Source organism: Budorcas taxicolor, chromosome 4 (assembly GCF_023091745.1).
Source record: "Budorcas taxicolor isolate Tak-1 chromosome 4, Takin1.1, whole genome shotgun sequence".
Taxonomy (NCBI): Eukaryota; Metazoa; Chordata; class Mammalia; order Artiodactyla; family Bovidae; genus Budorcas; species Budorcas taxicolor.
The window spans coordinates 14,965,988-14,985,684 of NC_068913.1; the positions used below are offsets into that span (position 1 = coordinate 14,965,988).

The following is a 19,697-nucleotide window of genomic DNA, read 5'->3' on the forward strand; positions in this document are numbered from 1 at the left end:
GTGTTGAGTTCTGATTGGTTCTCCTTTCCCGGGCTTGACTCGAATTTCCCGGGCTGGCCAAGGGTTCTGATTGGTTCACAGGTGGTGGGGTGAGGTCAGGGGATTTCCAAAGGCTCTTTTCCCAGAACCTTACAAAATAGAGTAGCTTTGATTCTTCACCTGCCCCTTTTCTCTGAAAAGAAATAAAATTGAAAATAGGAAGAGTCAGAGGATGGCTAACGTATTTGAGTGCTTCATAAATTTATTCCAGACCCAGCTGTCACCGCAACAGCCAACGTCTCTCTCTCCAGGACTTTGGTTTGGACTAAGGAGGGACAGATCGTAAACAAGCATTCAAAAAGAGTGTTCCTGCTTATAGAAATCAAATATATTTATTATAGAAAAAGGTAAATTCATAACTGGTTTTCTTCCTTCTCGTATTAGTGTGATGGCAGTTAAGGAAAGTCAACTAACTGGTGGTTGGTGTCGTCACTCAGTCGTGTCCGACTCTCTGTGACCCCATGGACTGTAGGTAGCCTACCAGCCTCCTCCGTCCATGGGATTTCCCAGGCAAGAGCACTGGAGTGGGTTGCCATTTCCTTAAGCAAGTCTAAAATCTAAACTTCCTGGATAGGAGTCCTGCCTCTTCCAGTTGGCATACTAAACGAAGATTAAATGAGTTAACACGTGGAAAAGACTTACAGCACTGCCTGGCACATAGTGAGAGCTCGGTTAGGAGTATGTTACTTTCATTATTACTCGACAAGGGCACTGTATTAATAAATCCACTGAGAATCTGGAAATAAGACTGTTTTCACTGTTAACCTCTTATCAATACATTGAGAGATGGACAAATTGTCTCGAAAGCTAAGGGTAGTTTTCCAGGGCAAAAGGCTCTGTTTTAACTTTTCGCAGTAGATCAGTACAGCTAAAATATCAGTTGTGTGCTTTGTTAGCCATGAAGGTTTAGAGAAACGAGAGCTACGTGGTGGGTATTAGTATTACCTGTCCAAACACTCCCAGCAGGGAGAGTGTCAGCCTCACAGCTTAGCCCAGTGTTCCCCTCTGGGATTCCCACCCCCCCCCCCCCCCCCCCCGCCAGTTTTATTGAGAAATAATTGACATACATCACTGTTTAAGTTAAAAGTATACAGCATGATGTTTTGATTTACATATATTGTAAAATGATTGCAGTAGGTTTAGTTAACACCCATCATCTCATGGGTACAACAAAAAGAAAAAAAAAATAAATTTCTCCTTGTGAGGAGAGCTTTTAGGAGCTACTCACTTAGCAACTTTCCTGTATAGCAGTGTTAACCATACTGTGAGCAAACGCTGGGAGATAGTGGAGACCAGAGGAGCCTTGAGGGCTGCAGTCCATGGGGTCGCAGAGAGTCCGGCACAACTTAGAGACAGAATAACAAGTGTTGACCGAAGTTGTCATATTGTACGTTACACCCCCAACACTCACTTCCCTCATAACTGGGAGTCTTTTGGCCACTTTCCTCTTAATCGTTTGTGTAAGCCCCACAGCACCCAGAGCAGCACTTTGTACTTTATAGGACTTCAGTGAGTCCCAATAAGTTGTATTAACATAAAGATACATTTAGCGTTTTGTGGAGCCAACTACTTGGGCTTCCTGGCTCTTAACAAACTAGAAATTTCGGTTGAGCCGTGTGCTCCTCCGTCCTCTACAAATGTATGGGATCCTGCTCAGGTACCCAAGGGATCTCCCATCCCCTTTGATCTGGTAAATCACCCCCCTTCCTGCCCTCTGCCCTTGACTGACTTCCTGCAGAGGGTCACTGTGCAGCAGGGACTGGAGCCTGGAGAAACGTGCTCTGATCTGCCGAAGGAATTTGGGGTCAGATGACTGCGTGTGCACACGTGTGTGGGTGCACGCTCGTGTGCTGGGAACATGTGCAGGCAGCGCTGGTGGGCATTGCTCTGATCTGCACTCAGCTGTCATGTTGCAGCTGTGGGGACAGAGATGTAGTCAGGTCCAGCCAGAAACCAGCTAGGCAGACAGGTGAAAGTAAAGTCTGAATCTTAGTTTTGAAGGTTGAGATATTAGGTTGTTCGTATATAGCCAAAATTCTCTAGCAACTTAGTGGTGAGTTCACACAACCCAGTGCAAGTGTAAGTTACATATTAGTCTGCAAACATCAATGCCAACTTACTGACTTGCAGGGAGAAATCTAACTTCTTCTTATGGGCTCACTGTGCCCTTGCTTAGTTAGTATTCTGCAGTCTCCGGAGAACTTGGGTCCTCGGGCCCTTGGTCTCAAGAGGTCCGAACTGGGTGTGATTAGAACAGTGCTAGGCTGTGGGTATTAAAATTTTGTCCTGAAGGCTAAGTCCAGAGGTAACGTGGACATTGAAAAATCAAGTAGACGGTATAATTATGCAATACATTCAAAAGGACCAGGAAGGGAGGTAGAATCTAGGTGTGGCAATGATATGGCCATTAAGGGTACTTTTGAGAGGGAGGGTCAGGAGCAGACCTAGGAGAATTCCAAAGCCAGTGGAGCCTTGACCCTTCTTACGGAGAATGAGGGTGGGAGGAGAAGAAGCTCACTTAGGCAATTTTTGGAGCTGAATTTGTTCATTCATCTGTGCTCTGCTTAGTCACTCAGTCATGTCTGACTCTGGGGATTCTCCAGGCAAGATTACTGGAGTGGGTTGCCACGCCCTCCTCCAGGGGATCTTCCTGACCCAGGGATCAAACCCAGGTCTCCCGCATTGCAGGTGGATTCTTTGCCAACTGAACCACCAGGGAAGCCCCATTCATCTAATAGGTATTTATTGAATTTCTACAGCATCTGCTCTGTACCATTCACCATTCTAAGTATTGGTGGCACGTGAGTGAACAACACTGACAAGATCTTTGTCTTCATTGGTGCTAGGAGAAGGAGAAAACAATGAAATCTATTTAAATGTGTTATGGAATATGTTAAGTGGTAATATACATAATAAAAAAATAAAGCAGTGGGAAAGACTTGGGAATGCATGTGCTGCCGGGGTGGGGGTTGAGGGGCAAGTGGTTTGCTCTTTTAAATAGAGTGATGAGTTAAGAGCTCATGAGATGAACTTTGAACTCCGTTTTCAAGAAGCAGATGTTTCAGAATTTTAGAGGAAAACAGTGTATCAGGCAGAAGGAATAGTAGATGTAGAGTCCTCGAGGCAGGAGTGTAGGTGATGTGTTTGGAGAACAGCAGGGAAGCGTGCCTGAAGGTGAGATCAGAAAAGTGATGGGGCTGGATTGTGTCCGGTCACAGAAGCCAGGCAGGACTTGGGCCTCTCTAACTATGAGATGGAAGTTGGTGAAGAGCTCTATGCAGAGAAGTGACATGATTTGACTTGTGTTTTAATGAATTACTGTTGCAGCTGAGAACAGGCCCTGGGTAGACCCAGGGAGACTGTGAAGGAGGCTTTGGCAATAATATGATGGGAGATGATGGCAGGGGAGGTGGGGAAAAGCAGACAGGTTCTGGAAATGCTTGGAAGGTAGAGTCCAAATAATTTGCTAGTGAATCGGATGTAGGCTTTGACAGAAAGACAAAGCAGGGATGACTGCAAGAGTTTGGGTCTGATCTAACTGGAGGGCTGGAGTTGCCTCTACCTGGAGTGCAGCAGTTAAAGCTGGATGTACATGGAGGCAGAGCAGGGGGAGCAGTTGTCATAACCGGGGCTGCAGGGGAGCCACCTGGCGCGTCGTGGTGACCCTCCTAACAGGGGCACAGTACGTCAGCTGGTCAGGGCATCTGTCTCCTGGGACACGCCAGAGAAAACCTGAAAACTTCATACCGCATTTCCTGTCATTCGAGACTTCATTCTCCTTTCATCCTAGCAGGTTTCTGGTGGTTTACCGCTGATCTGGGCAGTGGTTTTCCTTTACCTTTGGTCAGTCCTGGCTTTGATGTTTTAGCACCGTGTGTCATGAACAGAGGAGCCTGGTGGGCTACAGCCCACAGGGTCTCGAAGAGTCGGACACTGAAATAGCTTAAGTATGCACACACCGTGTGTCATAGTTTTGACTTGGGAGATGCCCTGTCATGTAAGATAAGGTCTAGTTTAACTTCAGAAAGTGGTCATGCTCCATTCCCTTCATTTTCAAATTCTTGGAGACTACCTACCATTATCATCTCCCACACCCCTGAATGTTGTCACCCAAATCCAGGAAGTCACTTTTATGTCTCCACTCCGCTCCACCCAGAAACCGCTTTACTCTTACAAGGCGGTGATTGGGTGGCAGAGGTCTAACTGCAGTGATGTCCATTCAGGCAATGGCCAGGAATGGGGGCAGCCTACTAGGCAGTAAAGGAGATGGATGTGTTCATGGAAGTTCCTCCTTACTTTGAATATTTCGTTACTTCTTAGCAAGATCCTGAAAACACCCATATAATTCTTCCTCCACTTTAATTTTTTTCTGCCAAGATTGATTTTCTTCAGAAGCTCGTATATATAAGCCTGTCTCCTATTTTCACTCAAAGAGACAGATGGTTGAAACTGACTCTAGCTTACATTAAAAAAAAAAAAAGACATCTTGAATTTGAAAAATGCACATGGGTATCAGAAGGGGGTTAAGCCTTTAAGAACTGGTTGAGAAATCTGTTGTGAATCCTGCCTCATACCACTGAGTGATCCATTCACGTATAGCGTGCTGTGTGCGGGCAAAGCTGGGGGACTCTGCAGCCAAGCTTTTCAGATGGGTATTTGCTTTCTGAAAGGAATATAAAGGTTGTGCTGATGAGACAGATGGCAAACCTCCAGACCCTGGGCTCAGTCAGCATTTGCTCTGACATGGTCCCGCATTTCCGACAGTATCGATTTTCTGCACTCTTGAGGGCATACGAGGGTAACCGGAAAAGCCAGTTAATCTTTGTAAGTACATCCATCTTGATGCGTTTGTGCCCTGAAACATCCATGGGTTTATTCTGTTATCTTTCTCACTTTCTTTCTCTGGTGGAACTTAAATGTTGCTGAGCTTGCTTTGGCCATTCCGTGGTAATGCGTCCTCACCAGAGCCCTGCAAATGACTGCAGGTTACGTGTGCACCCATATATTAATCTCTTGGCCCTCAGGGTAGTCGGGGCCTGGGTCAGTCTCCTGTGGTAGCCAACAGCTTTCTCTGATCCCTCAGCACACTGTGCAAGTGTGACGTGTGTGTCATGCCGTGCGAAATGTTGGCTGAGAAAAGACAGAGGTAGAAACAAGTTTATGAATGAAAGTGTATTAATTCTACAATCGATGTAGCCCAGTATATTTGGATCTCACTTACCTGCAATCGACAATAGACAACGCTGTGTCTGTGTAACAATGAACGTGCTTGTGTCCAAAACCAAGTTCTGTGAAACCATAGTTGTCCTTCCCGTGTGCCGTGTGCCTCTTAGTTTTCATCTGTTAGTCACAGACATTGCTCCCTGTGACTACTAACGAACTTGATTTTGTTACATACTGGTGGTTTGCAACCCACGTTTAAAAAGCCTGTGTGTGAAACAGATAGCCAGTGGAAGTTTGCTGTATGACGCAGGGAGCTCAGACCTGGTGCCCTGTGACAACCTCGAGGGGTGGGATGGGGTGGCGGGTGGGAGGGAGGTTCAATAGGGAGGGGATATATTTATATATACATATAGCCATATATAACTATGGCTGATTCATGTTGATGTATGGCAGAAACCAACACAACACTGTAAAGAATGATCCTCCAGTTAAAAATAAATAAATTAAAATGTTCAGTAAAAAACGCTGTATGTATTACATGCAAAGGATAAACCACCTGGTCTTGAACTTGGTTGAATCCTTTGGTATTTCCTTACTGCCTACAGAGTTTAGATCTCGCTAAAGTATGGAATGGCACCCCACTCCAGTACTCTTGCCTGGAAAATCCCATGGATGGAGGACCCTGGTAGGCTACAGTCCATGGGGTCGCTAAGAGTCGGACACAACTGAGCGACTTCACTTTCACTTTTCACTTTCATGCATTGGAGAAGGAAATGGCAACCCACTCTAGTGTTCTTGCCTGGAGAATCCCAGGGACGGGGGAGCCTAGTGGGCTGCCGTCTACAGGGTAGCACAGAGTCAGACACGACTGAAGTGACTTTGCAGTAGCAGCAGTGGGCATAGGCAGTAATTAAGAGCGACTAGAACCTGGCTTTGAACCTTAGCCTTTCACAGGTCAAGTTGTTTGCTTTGATGTGAGGATAGAGTGTTACCTAGCAGAGTCCTTCTCAGTGTGAATTTCTCCATCATGATAACTTCAACCCAGATCAATGGTCCTTAAAATTACGTAGGCTTAATTACAAATTTGTAAGTGTTTTGTAGTTAATTTGGAAGGATATTGAATGAAGTGGTTTTAAGATAATACAGACGTATCCTAGTAACTTATATGTTTAGAAGATTAAAAACCAATTGACTTTGTGAGCATTCATATTGAGAAAAACCTATTTTTGACTTTATTGTTTAAGGATTAAAATTTTCCTTCCCTTATTTTTGTTAGTATGTCTTGATTTTACTTCCTTTAGTATGATGGTTTGAACTTGCTCTCATTTGTGAGTTGCAAGACTCTCTGGGTAGTTTGAATTTGCCTGCGTTCTCTATCAGAATAGAGTAGCCTTGTTAGGCAGCCCCGTTGGGCAGGGCTGTCTTAATTTAACGATGCTGCACAGAACATCTGGCCCCTTCATAGGAATGGGTAGTCAAGGACTCCGAGTCAAAGCTAAACTTAGTCATGTCTGAAGATTTGCTTGCTATCAGTTATTTTAAAGATCAGCCCCACAGGTTACCTGAGAGTCATTTATTTTTAGACACATTCATTTATCATCTTAGCAACTCAGAGTAAACAGCTTTGGGTACAATGGATGACTGTGTTTTAAAGCACTGATATTTTTACATCACTTCTAATGAGAAAGCCCAGCTATTGGCATGATGATTTATCCTCAAGGCCTTTTGGGCTTCTAGATTGCTGAAATTTTGGCTGAGATAAGCAATGGAGACTGTCAGTTATAAAGTGAATGGATTTTGCTAAATAATCCTTTTAGAGTCAAAAAACTGAGATTGAGATAAACAATGTAAACCAGGTGGGAAAGCATGATATCAGTGGGTATACATGATTTAGGAAAAGATAGTTGAGAGGATGAGGCAATGCTTGGATTGTTTGATGCACATGTGTCCTAATGGATGAAAAAAATCAATTCCTTCCCCCCACCCACAACCCCTGCTGCCCATGAGGAATAAAGATTTATTGCAGAAAAAGGAAGAACTTTTCTGAGTTGTATCATTGAAAAGCTTAGTGCAGCGGTCCACAAACTTTGGTACCAGGGACCAGTTTCATGGAAGACGATTTTTGCACGGCCTGGGAAGGGGTGGTTTGAGGATGCTTCACGTGAATTACACTTATTGTGCACTTTATTCCTACTATCATGACATCAGCTCCATCTCAGATCATCAGGCGTTAAATCCCAGAGGTTGAGGACCCCTGGCTTAGTGCACTCACCCACCCAAGGTACTGATGATTAGAAAACTCACGATAGTGAAATTGTGGAAAATTTCACGCTTCTATCTAATGATTATTTAGCAGTTCAAGGGACTTGTACTGAACATTCATTGCTGGGCACTAGAAGCACAGAGCAGAGTGGGCTGCAGTCCATGGGGTCTCGAAGAGTTGGACACGACTGAGCGACTTCACTTTCACTTCTCACTTTCATGCATTGGAGAAGGAAATGGCAACCCACTCCAGTGTTCTTGCCTGGAGAATCCCAGGGACGGGGGAGCCTGGTGGGCTGCTGTCTATGGGGTCGCACGGAGTCGGACACGACTGAAGCGACTTAGCAGCAGGAGAAGCACAGAGATAAATCAGATGTGGCCTCTCCTTCAGAGCAGCTGTCGATGCAACAGGAGAGCATCGTGTGAGGTGCACGTAGGTGGACCGCGTGGTCCGTGTTGCCGCCAGCCATGCGCATGCGCAGGGTGCCCGCAGGCCGCCAGAGGGATGCTTGTCCAGTGCTTGAGGCCATAGGAGGCCTTTCCGAAGGGGTGTGTGTGACAATTTCAGGGGCACAGCAGAGGGACTCAGCCATGGGTACACATGTATCCATTCTTCCCCAATCATTTACATAGTCTTATATAAAACACAGACTTTGCACTTGAGGCTTCTTTGTTTGGCTTCTTTGCTGATACCTGGTGTAGGCAGATGATCCACCTTTCCCATCTATTTGGGCCTGAGGTTAACTGTTTCAGCAGGAGTCTTTGTATAAGGCCTCACTCCATTCTTCATTCTAGTGTTCCTTCTAGTGGTCTTCTCCAGATGGCTTCCATCTCCTTTCTTCCAGTTCTACTTTCCAGCCCCTTTTCTGCCCTGAGTCTTTGAGACGCAGTACAAAAATACTGCTTTCCAGTTGTCCAAACTGGTCCATCTTTAGTTTTCTCTTCTTTCAAGGATGGTCCTTGAAATGCTCATTTCCTAAGGACTCTTGATATCGTCTGAGTGTTTCCCGAGAGAAGAGGCCCTAAAAACTGAATGAACGATTCCCTTAATTGAAGAGCCATTCCTTTCCCAAAGAGATGAAGCACGCTGAGTCTTCCTATGGGTAGAATGTACCACAGGCATCAGAAGTAACTTGAAAATTTCTGGAACTTTTTGGCCGAGATGACAATGGGTTTTGAGTCTTTTAAATTGAAGAGCTCTCATCTCTATTCTGTTAACTACATGAAAGGGCAGATCCCCTTTGGATTGATTTTTCTCTCTAGCATAATGGGCCTGTATGCTGAGTACTGGAGAACCTCTCCTGTTTAATGGGCTGCAATTGCCCATGCTCGAGTTACAGAGCAATTTGGGTAGCTCAGAATCTTCAAGTGGTGAAAGGAGGACTAGAGACAATATGCAGATATAATGATCTTAAGTATAGTTCATAAACCCAACAAGAGAGGTTCTAAAGGCATACTGCAGAAATATTACCTGATTTCCTAGTCAAGAACCAACACGATATGAATAAAATGAAGAGCCTTGAAAAATCAACAGAGATTTTTAACTGTTTGTGTGTACTAAGATATTTCCTCTCCAAACCTATAGTTCTCTATTGACATAAGTTCTCTATGTATTAATAGGTGAGACTCTTGCAGTGCCTGGGACTACCCAGTATTGGCTTGGAGACCTGGCTGGGAATTTCCGAGGCAAAGCCTTTCCGTGTCAGCTCGCTCATGCAGGTTATGTTTGCTGCCACCAGGCGGTGATAGAGAGTGATTGCAAGATTGGGCTGGGAGTAGACAGATCAGGATCTGCTGTGAGTGCCTTTGGTTTAAGAGCTTTCTTGTGACTGAGAGTGAAATCCTGAATAAGTAAACTGTGACAGGGAAGCATTACTTAATAAAAGTTTTCAAGAACAAAGGCATCTGGCGATTCCAGTTCTGACTTGTCCTCTTAATGGTGGTGCATTTAGATACATGCAGCTCAGTTTCCCTGTTTATGGGTAAAATATTGGATTATATAACTGTTAAAGTTCTTATGTTAAAAATAAGCAAGTGTAATTTGAATTGTTAAAACAGCAAAATTAAAAGAATAAAACCTTTTCACATAACAGAGAAGTCTATATTTTATTAATAACCATTTGCGGCTCAGATGGTAGAGAGTCTGCTTGAGTGCGGGAGACCTGTGTGATCCCTGGGTCAGGAAGATCCTCTGGGGAAGGAAATGGCAACCCACTCCAGTATACTTGCCTGGAAGAGCCGCGGATGGAGGAGCCTGGTGGGCTACCGTCCATGGGGCTGCAAAGAGCGGGACATGTTTAGGTTATTGCTATGAATTCGGCAGAATTTTAAGTAGATGGCTTTCTAGAATCAACTGCGTCTTATCAGAAGGAGGTTAAGGCAGACCGTGCTTTGAGGATCTCTGGGAATCCCAAGATGCATTCTGGTGTCCAGAAGGTCAACACCATTTTCATACTAACGCTGAAGTGTTACTTGTCTTTTTTAGTGTATTGACATTTGCAATGATGGTGTGAAATTAATGGTAGGTCAGACTTCAGGTAAGTTAGCATGAGCTGAGACAGGGCAGCAAATTCCTGGCAGTGCTGGCACAGCTCACTGCCACACACTTGCCGCTAAAAAGACAAGCAACTTCACTTAAGAATGTCCTTCATGAAGCAGAGAACGATGCTAGTTACATTAAATCTTCAACCTCGAGCACACATCTTTTCTGTGTGGCAGATGGGGACGTGAAAGGCACTCTGTTGCTTACCAAAGTTCCCTGGTTGTCTGGAAAAAAGGATTTGTGCAGTGTTTGAGTTTTGAGCTAAATGAGCTGCTTTTTTTTTTTTTTTTTTGCAAGAAACACTATTTTTACTTAAAACTACGATTCATAGACAAGCTATGGTTGTTTAGGCTTGGTTATGTGGCAGAACTTTTCTCAAAAATCAATGACATGAGCTTGTCACTTCAAGAACACGATTGACAATATTTGTTGCTCATGATAAAAATTTGAGCTTCAAGCAAAATTAGAGTTTTGGGAAACTTGTATCTGTCACTGTGAGCTGGACAGCTTTACCATCCACCTGTAAAGACCCTTCTGAAGACTTTGGTAGTGATGGTACCAAATGTGATTTTTGGATGCTGTATAATGAAATGTATCAGTATTTGAGAGAAGTCTGCATAATTTCTAAATAACCAGTGCATGATGTTATAAAATAATACATGGATAAAATAAATTTAGAGTTTAAAACAGAACAATGGATTTTAATGTAACAGAGTATAAAAAGTTCACTGATGGGTGTGGCTCATATTCAGATTGCAAATGAACTTTGGGAAGCTGCCATTTGTTGATTTTTGGTGCAATATCAAAGAATATCCAAAATTACTTCAAGAGGCTATTTAGGTACTCCTGTGTACTTTCCAGAATACACAGTTATGTGAGATCAGATTTTCTTCACAACCAAAATAGTGAATCACAACAGATTGAATGCACACAGAGTTGTAAGAATCCAGTTGACTTTTTTTAAGCTAGATATTAAAAAGAGAAGTGAGAATATAAAAGAAATACCCTCTTACAGTATTTTTTTGTCTTGGAAAGTATAGCTGTTTTTCCCTAAAAGTTTTACATTACGTAATAAAGCTTGGTGTTATTACAGAATTAATTATTAGATATTTAAAGTTTTGTCAGTTTTGATTTTTAACGTGGTTGATGTTAATAGGTGTAACCCACATAACAAAAGCTCTTTGAAGTCACTGATGATTTTTATAAGTCTCAAGGGATACTGAGACCAAACGCTTGAGAACTCATCTATAAGTAGACCAGATCTGGGCAACCCTCCCTCTATGAGATGGATCTTATTAAAATGTTTGTTTTCCTAGTATACTGATGGCTGTACAGTTTAGCATATAACCCTCCCACCTCTTTCACCAGCAGACTTCCTCCAAGATTTCTCTCACCCTGTTTTGTTGACAGTGGGGTATAGCTGTAAAAAGGGTTGTGGTTCCATTCAGCCCTTGGCCTCCCATCCAAGAGGAAGGAGATAGCTGCATTTCATAAGAAGTCAGGCCGGTGAATCGAGGTTGTAAAAGATCAGTTTCTTATGCGTACCAAGTGGCAGATGGAAAGTTCAATAGCTGATAGTGAAGAGCTGACAAGAGCAATTGTTTTCAGGCAGGAAAAGAGAATTTATTTCCAGGTAGTTTTTTTCAGTGAGTCTGGCAGCAGCTGGGCAATGATTTAAACCTCCTAGGATTCTGACTTTAAGCTTAAAAATACATTTGCATATGCCAGCATTAGAAATGGAATCTCAAACTGCTGCCAACTTAGACAACCAAAAGGAAATAGAGATCTAAACGGTTCAAAAGCTAAGCCTCGGGAGGTTCTGTTGCTTGGCAGCTGTGTAAACAGAGCTAGATCCTGTGCTTCTCTCTGAGATGCTCGGTTCTGAACAGGACCACACCATCTCGCGACCACATGGGCAGGAGTGGAAATGAAGGGGACGGGTCTCATTGTTGGGTTCAAGAAAAGTCGAACATTTTCCTTTCTGTATGCATGCGCGTGGAGTAAGAAAAGTGGCGGCGATGCGGGGGGAAATGACGTTGGTTTTCCCCTAACTGGGTGTCTATGTTTTTTTCTCTTGTCTTCTTCCGTTCTTCCTCTCTCCGTTCTTTCTTCCTTGAAACATAGGACTGGGAGACAGTTTTACGCCGAAGCAGCAGGAGTGACCCTCCCTGTCATCAACTTCTTAACCAGAGAAGGACATTTCTCCATGCACCCCTCTGTCCTTTGGGGGAAGTGGGTGAGACAGGACAGGGTGCCCACCTGGGACAGCTTGACATATAATCCCTATCTATGTTGGACAGAAAAAGCGAGAGGAATTTTACTAGTTAGATTAAGTGACCACAGTTAGTTGTGTAAAAAAATATTTTTCCTTCGAGTCACAGCTCTTTAACCACGTCTTCCGTTTTATAGTCCGTTTAGGTTGAGAAGCATACTATACGTTTAATGCATTTCTCACTGTAACGTTTTAATACTTATTTTTATTGAGGTGTAATTGGCATACATTATGTTAGTCTCAGGTGTACGACGTAGTGATTTGCTCTTTGTAGATACTGTGAAATGTGTATGGTTTCACAGTATGAAATTTTGTGATATTCGCCACAGTAAATCTAATTTAACATCTGTCACCATACCTAATTAACAGCAGTTTTTCCCTTGGGTTGAGAACTTTTAGGATCTCCTCTCTTAACAGCTTTAAAAGTGTTGTTAACCATAGTCACGGTGCTGCTCGTTACACCCCCGTGACTTATTTGTTTTCTCACTGGAAGTTTGTACCTTCACTCACTTCACTCACCCCTCACCCCCAGCTCTGGGAACCATCAGTCTGTTCTCTGTTTCTGTAAGCTTGATTTGGGCTCTCTCTCTCTCTTTTTTTTTGGTTAAAGTTTTAATTTTTTGTTTTGGCCACGCAGCATGGCTTATGGGCTCTTTAGTTCCCCATCCAGGGATTGAACCATGGCCCTCCAGCAGTGCGGATACTGAGTCCTAACCACTGCACCACCAGGGAATTCCTCCCGCTCCCAAGGTCTTTAGATTTAGATCATTTGCAGTGAACTTTGATGTTTTTAGTTATTGAATTAATGTAGAATTCATGATGGGGTAAAGAGTTTGCAGGGTAAAAAATAGTAATACTATTAATAATCGTAGAAAAAGAGGAGGAGTAGGAGGAAGAAGAGAAACAACTTTTCTTGCATGTTTAATATTTTGCCAGGCATAGTTTTAAGCTCTTATATTGATTCAGTTGTTTGAAAGGTAAGGATGGCAGTTTACTGAGCTGAAAGATGGGCGGAAACCCAAGTTGTGAGAACAGAGGTATCTGGGAGGCTGGATGGAGATGTCATAGTGAACCAAGGGGATAAAGGCTGAACCAGGAGACAAGAGAGAAATTGGAAGGAGGGAGTTGAAGTTTGAAAAAGTTACGGACCTTGGGAATTGGGGTATGGAATCCAGAGTGAAAACAGAGTAGCTGATCTGAACTTTGAGGTGTCTGTTGTCAGGTAGGAATAATTTGGCAGATGAGAAAAGAAATGCCAGAGACGAAGTGGAGTTACATCCAGTGATAGTAAAACTGGAGAACCTCCAGCAGACCAAGCGCTAAGACGCAGAGGTAGGAAGATGAATCGAGCAAATGCAAATGAGAGAATGTGGGCGAAAGGAATGGCACTGATGGAAAGCAGATGCAGAACATGGGCTCTGCTAGGAGGGGAGCTGGGTCGCATCCTAAACAGCCAACCCCGCGTGGGTAGAGCTGGGGAGGGGCTGCCGTGAGTGTTCCCAAGCCAGGATGGAGTTGTGCTGTGGTTGGCTGGTGGGTAGGAGCACAGGGGGATGATGAGACAAGAAGGAGACATACACCTTGGGGTGGGTTTGATTTTTCTGCTTGACTCCTTGCCCTTTGTAAGTGAAAGAAACTGGCTTTTCTATGTGTGTGAAGTAAGTGAGCAATGATTAGCAGCAGGTAGCTCTGACTCATTTTCTTAAACTGAAAGCGTCAAAATTGCCTTTGCAGTGTGACCTGCATTAGCCTCAGGAAGCTCTGGTGTCCCCTGTGCCTTGCTCCTCAGTTTGCTTTGTTTAATGTGCAGGGAGTTTTTAGTGGATGAGCCTGCAAGCCCCCCGGGGCAAGCCTGTGACGTTCAGTGCTGACACTGCGTTTCGTGCCACTATTTAAGCCGTTTCACTCTGTGTAAAGGTCCATTCATTACTGTGTACTTTCCAAAGCCTCAATGAGGTGTTCTCTTGAGATTTCGTATTCTTCCAACGGTCAGTGCTTAAGTGTCTAGTTTGGAATAGATCCAAAAATCGGTAAGTGGAAGGTATTCTGTCTCTGTCTTTTAACACTGTGCTTCTCCTGCCTTTAAAAGGTGAAGTGTTATTGGAAACATCGCTATGTGGTATAATAGTATGCCACATACTATACTGTAACAGTATACTATGTAGTATGTAGTATAATTCTTTCAAAATTCCCTTGGTGTTTTTGTCGTTATACTTTTTAAACATTGGCTTTGTGGCTGGTAACAGCAACTTAAATGACCACCATTATCAGACAGATTTATCAGTGTTAAGAAGACCTTAACACTTCTTACATAGAGAATACAGTTTACATCCCACTATTGAATCAAGTCCTTCTCAGGAAAATCGCAACAAATGCAGGATGCTCCTATTACATGGTTTGCGCCTTAAGGACCGTGATCTGTCCCTGAAGTCGTGCTGATACTTTTGACAGATTGGGAAAGGCAGAGAAAAGGGAATGTGGAGAGAGGGAAACAGGGTGTTTCTGAGACATTGCCACTGGCTGTTTTCAGCATAGGATGACACAGCTATTGCTTTAACAGTAGTTTTTCTGATAAGACATTTCATTTTTGACAGCAGAAAAGTAACAAAATCGTAAATCGCATTGGCCCCCTTTGGGGAAGAATATCTCTAAGTTCTCAGGTGGCTTGTGGCAGCAGGTTCTCATTTTCTCTTGCCAGGATTTTTGGTGTTGAAAATTATTGGCAAACAGTATTTTAGTGGTAACTGTTACTTTATCAGTTCTATGGCTTTTCTTGGGGGGAAAAAAAAAATCAGCTCTAACTGCTTGAGTCCATGTTCTTCCATGTCAGCTATCAGTTTGGAACCAGAAAGACCTTCTTCCTTAAGGCAGAATGTTTCCTGCCTCCTGGAGTCAAGCACTGCTTCGTGTCCTCAGGTTATATACCTGTCCTTCACTACCTCGTGGAGTTTGCTCAAACTCATGTCCACTGAGTCAGCGATGCCATCCAACCATCTCATCCTCTGCTGCCCTCTTCTTCTCCTGCCCTAAATCTTTCCCAGCATCCGGGTCTTTTCCAATGTGTGGGTTTTTCACATCAGATGGCCCAACTATTGGAGCTTCAGCATCAGTCCTTCTAATGAATAGTTAGGGTTGATTTCCTTTAGGATTGACTGATTTGATATCCTTGCTGTCCAAGGGACTCTCAAGAGTCTTCTCCAATACCACAATTTGAAAGCGTCAGTTCTTTGACCCTCAGCCTTCTTTATGGTCCAGCTCTCACATCCATACATGACTACTGGAGAAACCATAGCTTTGACTATACAGATCTTTGTTGGCAAAGTGATGTCCCTGCTTTTTAATATGCTGTCAAAGTTTGTCATAGATATTCTTTCAAGGAGCAAGCATCTTTTAATTTCAAGGGATAAGAATAGGCATAAGCAAATTTATATCCTGTTTTCATTTGTCACTTTTCTTTTTCATACACCTGTTGATTTCCCAACCCTTATTACACCTGTTTTTCTGTTTTTTTTCAGGTCTTTGCCGCTTGCCTCCACAGGTCTGTGCTTACTGACTAAAGTTTGTATCTCTTGACTTGAGTTCATCTGCTCCTCTCATGCACAGCCTGCTGGTTCTGCCCTCTGCAGGTCTTTGCAGATCTCTGTCTCCCCTTCCTGTGTTAGTCCTTGACCTCATTCCATGTCAAGTTCAAATTCCACTACTCAAAGCTCACCTCATCTCCTCCACCAGATCTGTGTCTTGTTCTGCATCCATTGGCGATCAGCAGAGTGAGGTTCAGAGTATGGACATGCTTAAACCGAGGTCCTTCTGTGTATGGACTTTAACTTGAACTCAGCAAACTCCAGGAGATAGTGAGGGACAGGGAGGCCTGGCCTACTGCAGTCCATGGGGCCTCAAAGAGTCAGACACGACTTAGCAACTGGACAATAACAACAAATGTATGGACTATACAGGGTTAGGTCTTGCTGAATCTCCTTTATCTGAATTGTGAAAAAGGCACTCGTAATAATATTGGTCTCCTTGGGTGGTTGTGAGTAAATGTGATAATACATGTAAAGTGTCTGGCCCTCAGTGATCGGTGCGCCAAGCTCTCAGGGAGCATTTCCAGCCACACTGCACGCTCACAGAGTTGAGATGTGCAGTCCCTGAAGGAAAGAATCTGGCTCTGCAGAGAATGCCTAGCACAGGTTAACTATTCAACGAGCATGTGTTGGAAATGGAGAGCATGGTTGTGAATAGCTGCTGCTGCTGCTGCTAAGTTGCTTCAGTTGTGTCGGTCGTGAATAGCAGAGATTGATTATCATGATGATGGTTGTTATTATTTCTGCAAATCTTTGCCATCATACTATAAGCAAAAATGTGTGTGGTAGGACAGGAGGAGCACAGTACACTCCCCAGGGTGTATTTCATCTGAACGTGCCTAAGGGTGACTGCAGATTCTTGATTACCTTCTAAAGACAGTGACAGGAAGTTCCAGGATTTTTCATTGTTTGTGCATTATATGTACATATAATACACACACACACATACATATAAAAATATATATATAAAGTTTATTTATTTAGTTTTGACTGTGTTGGACACTCTTGGCTGGGCTTCTCTTAAGTTGCTAGGAACGTGGGCTGCTCTCTAGCTGTTGTGGGCAGGCTTCTCGTTGGAGTGGCTTCTCTTGTTGCGGGGCACAGGCCCTTGGGCACGCAGGCTTCATTAGTCGCAGTGTGTGGGTTCTGTAGCTGCAGCTCTCCAGCGCTAGAGCACAGGCTCAGGAGCTGTGACACGACCAAGGTGCACCTGGGCCTGTGGGGTCTTCCCGGATCAGGGACTGACCCCGTGCCTCCTGCATTGGCAGGCAGATTCTTTACTGCTGAGCCACCAGGGAAGCCCCACTTTGTATCCTTTAGGGTGTTTTTTTTTCCATCCCTCGCTTTGTCATCTTCTTAGAGATACACTATGTGTGTATATATAGTGTGTGTATACATAGGTATATATGTGTCTGTATATATATACGTAGATACATACACACACACACCTATATTCATCATAGTTGCATACAAGTGGAATGCAAATGGATACTTGTGACATTTATCATTAGTGTTTTAAGAAATGTATTTTAGGAATTTGGGTCAGAGAAGGGTTCTTCATTTCTCAGTGCTTCCATTTTCTTAGTTTCCAATTGGGAGCAGAAAAGAGACAAATATAAATGATGGATAATTGGTGACAGTCTTCTCCAAATTCATTTTACTTGAAATGTCTGGCACCATCACCACTAGGATCATCCTCACCGTTAACATGAAAACTCTTGTTCAGATCAGTTTTCCCAAGAACTTGTCATAGTGTTATCTGCTAATTAATGTGCTCACAAACATTTTTTGCTGTGAAAAGGAAAAGTGCCAGAATAAGCAGAATTGTATTCAGTATGCAAATGAAAGTTTTATAGAAATAGGGTTGTATTGGAGATGAAATTAATTGTGACAGTTCAGGAGGAGTTTTACGGGAAAAGATAAACATGTTAGGTCCTCAGGGCTGTCTTCCCTGATGCATATAATATTAGGCAAAATGAAATCTCCATGTGCCCAAGCTTTGTGGAGGAATGTTTATTGAGTGCATAGAAATTTGAGCAAGGCATGTCTCTAAGAGTTTATGACAGCCCATTTTCTTTTCTCAGTGTGAGGATGAATTGGTCCATTATCATCTAAATTGGAAGTCATGATGATGGTTCTTCTTTGATTCTCTTGTTGTTTACTTGTTAAGAAACTTGTACAGGAAAATGTGTTATTCTGAATTAAGTTGCAATTATAGAATAGCCTATAATGTTGTATTTTTTCATATGTTTATGTGCACATGAAAAGGAAAGATTTTATATAGGGGGAGATCAGATCTAACTTATTTGATTTTTTAACAGAGGGTAAGGTATACAATCTGTTACTACCGAGAAGTTCTGTTTTCAAGTTTGATTGCCTTTTGAATGATTTCTGCAGTGATAATACAGAAAAGTTATTTGTGTATATTCACTTTTTTTCTTCTTTTGCTCCAAGGAAACCAACATGTCTGACAAAAGTGACTTAAAAGCTGAGCTAGAGCGCAAAAAACAGCGCTTAGCACAGATAAGAGAAGAGAAGAAACGGAAGGAAGAGGAGAGAAAAAAGAAAGAGGTAAGTCCTGGGTGCTGTGCTGTCATCAGGGAAAAGGAAAACCACTCAATTCCGAGGGGCTGGTCGAATGGATAAAGAGGACCCTGTGAAAGAATGCATTTGCAATACCTGCATAAAATGTGTAATATTTACATACTTAGAACAGTAAGCTCATTGCCATCTATTGTGCACTGCTCAGGCACCACATAAACAGTCAATAGCATTTGGTCCAGAGATCCCCAAACCCCAGGTTTACCCCAGACTTGAACAGAACCCTGAAAGTGATCCGCGATAGCTCTACTGTTAGAAGTTGCTTCTCCTCTCCAGGTCTCAGTTCCCTGTGCTTAACAGGGAAATAGCGTCCAGTAATGTCCAGTCATGAGGATTAAACAAATTGATCTTATAAAGCACTTGGCAATATCTGGGATATATTGTTGTTCAGTCGTGTCCGACTCTTTGCGACCCCAGGGACTGCAGCATGCCAGGCCTCCCTGTCCCTCAACATCTCCTGAAGTTTGCCCAAGTTCATGTCCACTGCATCGGTGATGCCATCCAGCCGTCTCAGCCTCTGACGTCTTCTTAGTAACTCTGTCCCAGTAACCTGGGTTGTAGTTACTATTTAATGAAAGTAGTGTTGAGCAAAGCCTTTAAAAAAAAAAAACTACCCAACCTGAACATTTTAGGAGGAAAATAGAAAATGATGCCAGTGGATTACCATTATTTCCTCAGTGTGTGTATTTTTCGGGGTAAATAAGTATGCTGGAGTTGGTAAAGGGAAAGCTGCATTTTTCTCCTTTGGTGAGGGAGTAGGTAGTCTAGGAGATACTGCTGTATGATACGTTACATCCAGAAGAGATCTCAGTGACCTTCCATTCAGGCCCCTCCTTATGCCAACAAAGCAACAGAAACCCAGAGGTCAAGTACAGCTTTTCTGCCTGTCAAACCTGGAATACAGAACTCTTTTTTTTTTTTAATTAAACCTTTAGACCATTTAATAAGCATGTTATAATAGAAAAGCCATCCTTTCTTTTTCTTAATTTCTTTCACTATTATTTCTAAAGAAATTGTGATGTATGTTCTTTTCCTCTTGTAAAATATTTTAAAAACTCCTTTATTGAAGTATAGTTGATTTATAATGTTTGCCAATCTCTGCTGTACAGCAAAGTGGCTCAGGTATACACAAACATACATTCTTTTTCATATTCTTTTTCATTGTGATTTATCACAGGATTTGCAATATAGTTCCCTGTGCTAATCATTAGGACCTTGTGGTCTATCCATTCTAAAC

The 19,697-nt window shown here is 42.9% G+C and overlaps 1 protein-coding gene across 2 annotated transcripts in view; it reads left to right on the forward strand.

Moving 5' to 3' along the window:
* DYNC1I1 (dynein cytoplasmic 1 intermediate chain 1) overlaps positions 1-19,697 on the forward strand; it is a 380,644-nt gene that overhangs the window by 31,203 nt on the left and 329,744 nt on the right. For both annotated transcript variants that reach the window (XM_052638333.1, XM_052638334.1), the window contains exon 2: positions 18,314-18,430. In XM_052638333.1, coding sequence (XP_052494293.1) covers positions 18,323-18,430 — 108 coding nt within the window. In that variant the 5' untranslated portion in view covers positions 18,314-18,322. The remainder of the gene's footprint in view (positions 1-18,313; positions 18,431-19,697) is intronic.